Source organism: Calidris pugnax, unplaced genomic scaffold (genome assembly GCF_001431845.1).
Source record: "Calidris pugnax isolate Ruff unplaced genomic scaffold, ASM143184v1 scaffold1376, whole genome shotgun sequence".
NCBI lineage: Eukaryota > Metazoa > Chordata > Aves > Charadriiformes > Scolopacidae > Calidris > Calidris pugnax.
In genome coordinates this window covers 74,695-82,322 of record NW_015092489.1, presented here as the reverse complement: position 1 = coordinate 82,322, position 7,628 = coordinate 74,695, and the positions used below count along the sequence as shown (strand labels likewise).

The 7,628-nt window shown below is 56.0% G+C and overlaps 1 protein-coding gene across 1 annotated transcript in view; it reads left to right on the top strand.

The window, feature by feature from the left end:
- Positions 1–3,380: 3,380 nt before the first annotated feature.
- The window catches only part of ATP13A2 (ATPase type 13A2), a 35,942-nt gene continuing 31,694 nt past the window's right edge, over positions 3,381–7,628 (top strand). The window contains exons 1-3 of the mRNA XM_014962589.1: positions 3,381–3,639; positions 3,898–4,065; positions 4,696–4,754. Coding sequence (XP_014818075.1) covers positions 3,637–3,639; positions 3,898–4,065; positions 4,696–4,754 — 230 coding nt within the window. The 5' untranslated portion in view covers positions 3,381–3,636. The remainder of the gene's footprint in view (positions 3,640–3,897; positions 4,066–4,695; positions 4,755–7,628) is intronic.

Genomic DNA, 7,628 nt, shown 5'->3' with positions numbered 1-7,628 from the left:
CCAGTTGGGTTTTGGGAACTGGTGACCCACTGGGTTGCCCCCCTCAGCCCTGGTGATCATCAAAACCCAGGGGGTGGTTTTGATTAATCATTTCTGTCACCTGCAGACAAGATTTTGGGATTTTATGTTAAGAAACCATCCTTTGGGCTCATCCCTCCCTTCCTCAACCCCCCCAAAAAATCCTGGATCGGCACCAACTGCTTCTTGGGAACTGGTGACCGACTGGGTTGCACCCCCCCAGCCCTGGTGGTCATCAAAACCCAGGGGGTGGCTTTAATTAATCATTTATGTCACCTGCAGAGGAGCTTTTGGGCTTTTATTTTAAGAAACCATCCTTGGGGCTCATTCTCCCCTTCCTCAACCCCAAAAAAACCCCTAAATTGGCACCAGGTGGGTTTTGGGAACTGGAGACCCACTGGGTCGCACGGTGAGATGGAGCCCCCCCAGCCCTGGTGGTCATCAAAACCCAGGGGGTGGTTTTGATTAATCATTTCTGTCACCTGCAGACAAGATTTTGGGATTTTATGTTAAGAAACCATCCTTTGGGCTCATCCCTCCCTTCCTCAACCCCCCCAAAAAATCCTGGATCGGCACCAACTGCTTCTTGGGAACTGGTGACCGACTGGGTTGCACCCCCCCAGCCCTGGTGGTCATCACAACCCAGGGGGTGGCTTTAATTAATCGCTTCTGTCACCTGCAGATGAGCTTTTGGGCTTTTATGTTAATAAACCATCCTTGGGGCTCATTCTCCCCTTCCTCAACCCCCCCAAAAAACCCCTAGATTGGCACCAGGTGGGTTTTGGGAACTGGTGACCCACTGGATCACACAGTGAGATGGAGCCCCCCCAGCCCTGGTCATCATCAAAACTCAGGGGGTGGTTTTAATTAATCATTTCTGTCACCTGCAGACGAGTTTTGGGGCTTTTATGTTAAGAAACCATCCTTTGGGCTCATCCCCCCATTCCTTAACCCCCCAAAAAAACCCCTCGGAGCGGCACCAGCTGCCTCTTGGGAACTGGTGACCCACTGGGTTGCCCTCCCCAACCCTGGTCATCATCAAAACTCAGGGGGTGGCTTTAATTAATCACTTTTGTCACCTGCAGAGGAGCTTTTGGGCTTTTATTTTAAGAAACCATCCTTGGGGCTCATTCTCCCCTTCCTCAACCCCAAAAAAAACCCTAGATTGGCACCAGCTGGGTTTTGGGAACTGGTGACCCACTGGGTCGCACGGTGAGATGGAGCCCCCCCAGCCCTGGTGGTCATCAAAACCCAGGGGGTGGTTTTGATTAATCATTTCTGTCACCTGCAGACAAGATTTTGGGTTTTTATTTTAAGAAACCATCCTTTGGGCTCATCCCCCCCTTCCTCAACCCCCCAGAAAACCCCTTGGAGTGGCTCCAGTTGGGTTTTGGGAACTGGTGACCCACTGGGTTGTCCCCCCCCAGCCCTGGTGGTCATCAAAACCCAGGGGGTGGTTCTGATTAATTGCTTTTGTCACCTGCAGAGGAGTTTTGGGGCTCTTATTTTAAGAAACCATGCTTTGGGCTCATCCCCCCCCTTCCTCAACCCCCCAGAAAACCCCTTGGAGCAGCATCAGCTGGGTTTTGGGAACTGGTGACCCACTGGGTTGCATGGTGAGATGGAGCCCCCCCAGCCCTGGTGATCATTAAAACCCAGGGGGTGGTTTTAATTAATCACTTTTGTCACCTGCAGACAAGCTTTTGGGGTTTTATTTTAAGAAACCATCCTTGGGGCTCATTCCCCCCATTCCTCAACCCCCTCAACCCCCAAAAAAACCCCTTGGAGCAGCACCAGCAGCACCAGGTTGCCCCCCCCCCAACCTTGGTGGTCATCAAAACCCAGGGGGTTTGATTAATTGCTTTTGTCACCTGCAGAGGAGCTTTTGGGGGTGGGAGAGAGGGCAGAGGCAGGGACCCAGCCGGGGTGTAAATGGTTAAACTGGTCTGAGCACCCTCCTGGAAAACCTGCCCAGGAAATTAATCTGCTGGGGTGGGAATTGGCTCTTGGGGTTTGTGTTTGTGCCACGTGTTACCTCCCCGGCTCCTGCTTGAACCCCCCGGAGGATGGGTCTGGGTGGGTTTTGGGTGGGTTTTGGGGGGGGGGACAGAAGGTGATGATTAAAATCCCACCTGGGGTGATGCCTCTGACCACCCCACAGTCTCCCAGTTTGGGTACTGGGGCGCAGCAGGGAACAGGAGGTGCTGAGCATCATTAGAACTTGGGGAGGGGGGAAACCCCCTGGGGTGGCTCCAGTTGGGTTTTGGGAACTGGTGACCCACTGGGTTGTCCCCCCCCAGCCCTGGTGGTCATCAAAACCCAGGGGGTGGTTCTGATTAATTGCTTTTGTCACCTGCAGAGGAGTTTTGGGGCTCTTATTTTAAGAAACCATGCTTTGGGCTCATCCCCCCCCTTCCTCAACCCCCCAGAAAACCCCTTGGAGCAGCATCAGCTGGGTTTTGGGAACTGGTGACCCACTGGGTTGCATGGTGAGATGGAGCCCCCCCAGCCCTGGTGATCATTAAAACCCAGGGGGTGGTTTTAATTAATCACTTTTGTCACCTGCAGACAAGCTTTTGGGGTTTTATTTTAAGAAACCATCCTTGGGGCTCATTCCCCCCATTCCTCAACCCCCTCAACCCCCAAAAAAACCCCTTGGAGCAGCACCAGCAGCACCAGGTTGCCCCCCCCCCAACCTTGGTGGTCATCAAAACCCAGGGGGTTTGATTAATTGCTTTTGTCACCTGCAGAGGAGCTTTTGGGGGTGGGAGAGAGGGCAGAGGCAGGGACCCAGCCGGGGTGTAAATGGTTAAACTGGTCTGAGCACCCTCCTGGAAAACCTGCCCAGGAAATTAATCTGCTGGGGTGGGAATTGGCTCTTGGGGTTTGTGTTTGTGCCACGTGTTACCTCCCCAGCTCCTGCTTGAACATCCCGGAGGATGGGACTGGGTGGGTTTTGGGTGGGTTTTGGGGGGGGGGACAGAAGGTGATGATTAAAATCCCACCTGGGGTGATGCCTCTGACCACCCCACAGTCTCCCAGTTTGGGTACTGGGGCGCAGCAGGGAACAGGAGGTGCTGAGCATCATTAGAACTTGGGGAGGGGGGTAAAAAAAAAAAAAGGCAAATTTTATGGCTACATCCTCATTGTTTTGGGGGGAAAAACAAGTGGTTGGGAAAGCTCTCCCTGCGCTCGCCCTGGCTCTGCCCCAGCCCCCCCCTTCCCTTCCCCCTGGTTTTCTGCCAGTTTTTCTCTCCCCGGGCTCCTTTGGCGTCCTTCCCGTCACCGTCACGTGCCACCAGAAGGTGACCAGGGCACCCACAGCATCCCCCCCCCCTCCTTTTCACCCCCCCAAAAACCCTGGCACCACCGAGGTGGCCCCAAGCAGCTCCTCCGGCAGCCGGGGTGGGTGGCAGAGGGGACACCGAGTCCAGCAGCCACCTCCTGGGATGGAGCCAGGGATGCCGTGGGGAGCCCGTCTCCTAAAAAACACCCTCGGATCAGCTCTCCTTACTGTGTTTTTCCCCCTTTTTTTTGGACTTTGCAGACAGCAGCCGGCTGCTGGGGGGCCAGCGGCCGGGGTATGGGACGCTGCAGCCGGACGCCGATAAATCCCGCATGGTACGTTCCCAGGGCTTCACCACGGGGTGGAAGGGACTTTTGGGAAGGGCTGGCACAAAAATCCACATATTTTCTACCACACCAGCCCAAACCGGTGGCTTTCCAGCCCTGAAGTTACTCCACCACCTGCCTGGTGTTAAATCCCACCAGGAAGTGTTGGGCTTTTCTCAGTCGAGGGTTTTAGGGCGGTTGGGAATCTTAATTTTTGGTTGATTTGATGAATGAGCATCCCCGGAAAGGTGATCTCCTTTCTTCCAGGAGGTGACGGGCTACCAGACCAAGACGTGGCGGGTGGCCCTGTGCCACGCGTGCTCCGTGCTGACGGCGGGGCTGCTTCTCCTCCTCTTCCACTGGAAGCCCAGCCTGGAGGTGCAGGCCAAGTGCCAACCCTGCGCCCTGGGCCAGGCCGACTGGGTCATCATCAGAGTAAGTCCCCAAGGGGTGTCCTGAGGGTGGGGGAAGGTCTGGGGTTGAGTTCTGGTTGGGGTCGGGCTCCCCCAGGGGCATGTTCCTTGGTGTTTGTCACCCTCCCCTCATTGGATCCATGTTTGACATCTCCTTTCACCAAGCAACGCGCTGCCCCAAGGCCAGATTATTCAGAGGATGATGGGATGGTTTGGGTGGGAAGGGACCTTCAAGATCATCTTGTCCCTGTCCCCCAGGAGGGGCATCTCCCACCACACCAGGTCCCTCCAAGCCCCCTTCAACCTGGTTCAACCCCTCCAGGGATGGGGCAGCCACAGCTTCTCTGGGCAACCTGGGCCAGGCTCTCACCACCCTCACACCAAACAAGTTCTTCCCCAGATCCCATCTCGATCTTCCCTCTTTTCAGTTTAAAAATAATTATTATTCCTGGAGTAATTTTGCCCTTTCCCTTCCGTAGCAGCCAGCCTGGCTTTGTGTCAGTCTTTATTGTCCCTAGAAACCAGCCATCATCTGGGATGAGTGGCCGGGGACCCCCTGCCTGTGTCACTGTCCCCATTTGAAGGAGAGAGGCTGAGGGGGGGGACACACACTCCCCATTTCCCTCTGCTCAGCCCCGTCCTTGTCTTGCAGGACCGATTTGGCCAGTGCTTCACCACCCGCGTGCGGACGGAGGCGCTGGGCGAGGGGAGGTGAGTTGGGCTCCTGACCCCACCATGGTGATGCCAGGGCCCACCTGTCCCACCACCCCGATCCCAGGGTTCATGTCCCCACCACAAAACCAGGGTTCCTGTCCCTCCACCACGAAGCCAGGGCTCCCATCACCCTGCCATGATGCTGGGGCTCACATCCCTGCGGTGATGCCAGGGCTGCCGTCCTCCCACCATGATGCCAGGGTCCTGTCTCACCACTGAGATGCCAGGGTTCTTGTCCCTACCACAAATCCAGGGTTCCTGTCCCCCCACCACGATGCCGGGGCTCTTGTCCCCTTACTGTGATGCTGGAGCTCCTGTCCTCCTGCCACGATGCCAGGGTTTATACCCCCACCACAAAGCCAGGGTTCCTGTCCCCCCACCGTGATGCCGGGGCTCACATCCCCATGGTGATGCAGGACCTCCCGTCCCCCCACCACAATGCCAGGGCTCCTGTCCCTGCTGTGATGCCAGAGCTCATGTCCCCATGGGGATGCCAGGGCTCATGTCCCCACCATGATGCTCCCATGCCCTCACTGGGGCTCCCGTCCCCCCACCACGAAGCCAGGGCTCCCATCACCCCACCGTGATGCTGGGGCTCACATCCCTGCAGTGATGCCAGGGCTCCTCTCCTCCCACCATGATGCCAGGGCTCCTGTCCCACCACTGTGATGCCCAGGTCCCATCCTTGAGGTGATGCTGGGGCTTCCATTCCCACCACGACGCCGGGGGTTTCTGTCCCCACCGCGATGCTGGGGCTCCCATGGGCTTTTGGTTTCGAGGGAGAGGGGGAGTTTGTGGATGGGGAGGGACCAACCCTTGGTTTCCCACCCCGAGCAGCCTGGAGCACCACCCCGGGGCCCGGCTGGAGGACCGGAGGAGCAGCATCGCCATCGGCGTGGCGGATGAGGAGGAGAACCGGGACACCATCCGCCTCCACGAGAAGGAAGAGGTGACACCAACGACCCTTCCCACCTCCATCCCCGCAAAATCCTCTCCCTGGGTGTCACCTGCCTTCCTCTCCCACTGACACCTCCTTCTTTCTTTTTTTCCACCCTGCTCCCCTCAGAAGAACATCTTGAGGTACTACCTCTTCGAGGGCATGCGCTACGTCTGGATCGAGCGGCGGCAGGCCTACTGCAAAGTCAGGTATTCCTGACCCCCCAGCCCCACCACCACCACGGAGAACCTCTCTGCAGCCCTCCACTGCTCTCCTTACACCCCTCAACCCCCCCCAAAGTGATCCCGACCCATCTGGATGTCACATAACCACGGCTGGAGCTTTTTCCCCGCCCTACAAAGCCTTTGGAGACCATCTCCAGGGCGTCAGGTCGGGGAAAGCTGTTCTCCTTCCCCCCCTGTCCTCCAGAGTTGTTGATGTTGTCCGTCTTTGTGGGCAGTGGGAACTGGTTTGGCATCTGCCCCTCTGCTGGACGGGTCCCCACTGCCCCGTGTCCCTTTTGTCCCTGCTCCTTGGCGCCCGCGAGCTGCGGTGGATGCCGAGGAACAAGATGCTCTCCCTTTCCCAAAGAGGGGGGTGGTGGGGTTTTTTTTGTGTGTGTGTCACCAAGGACTTGGCCGTGGTTATTTCTTCTGCCGGGCCAGGCTCCTGCTGATTTGGACTCCGTTCCTCTCTTTTTCTTTCCCCCCCCGCCCCTCGGGCTCGCCAGCGTCTTGGATGAAGGCTGGACCTGCGCAGATCTCCACCTCGCCCAGGCTGGGCTCCACCAGCAAGACCACAACACCAGGTAGGGACCTTCCAGATTCATGGGATGCCCGGGGAGCATAGATCAGGCTTTTCCAGGGGCCAGAAAATCCTGGAGTCTGGGTTTTTCTTAACACCCAGACCTCAAAATAGAAGATTCCTGTCTGTGCTGGATTGCCCTGGCTTGGCTTCTCCATGTAGCCGACCTCCTGTGGAGATCTTGGCAGCATGAGGGTCCCTCGGGTTGGAAATGCAGATTTTTCCCTAGTGTGTGTTTGCTTCCCCCCTTTCCTTTTTCTCTCCCCTTCTCCAGAAGGAAGATCTACGGACCCAACCTCATCGAGGTGCCCGTCAAGTCCTACGCGCGGCTGTTGGTGGAGGAGGTGGGCCATGCTTGGAACCCTTGAACCCTTTGTGCTTTGAAGACCTGACCCCTGGGCAGGTCCTTCTCCTGCTCCGTGTCCCTCCCTGGGGAGGAGAAAGGACTTTTAGGAGAAGCAGCTGTGGGGCAGAGATGAGAGAAGGTAGAGCTGATGCAGAGGGGACCCTGTCCTGCCTCTTGGCTCAGACAGGAGCATCCCCAGGGAGTTGTGGAGGTGGCTGAGCAACCTCAGGAGAACCCACCATAAGCAGAGCCAGGGAGGATGGGGGGGGTTTGCGAGGAGTCTGCTACTTCATCCCCAGCCCCAGGGAAGGGCCATCTTCTCCTCTGCATAAGCAGTTGTTCCTCAAGGAGCCTGGAGGTTTCACGGTGGGCTGGAGGAAGGGCCATCTTCTCCTCTGCATAAGCAGTTGTTCCTCAAGGAGCTTGGAGATTTCACGGTGGGCTGGAGGAAGCTCTTCCCCCCCCCCCAAAAAAAAAAAAAAAAAGGATGAAAGCAAAATGGTATCTATTTTTACATGTGTATGGGTTATTTTTTTTAATTATAGGAAGGCATTAAATAATAAAATGTGCTACACAGTTAAAAATGGTCAAAGTCTGCAGAATTACAGATGTTTAAAAATAGAGCCATGCAGGAACTCTGTATAATCAGAGAAATTGACGGTTATGATGTTTTTTTGAGGGGAGGGTTATTTTACAACATGAAAATTCCAGCAAGGCTTTCAAACTTTATATTTTTTCCAGGAGTTATTAGAAAGAGAGCATTTATGACAAATGATTTACTTTT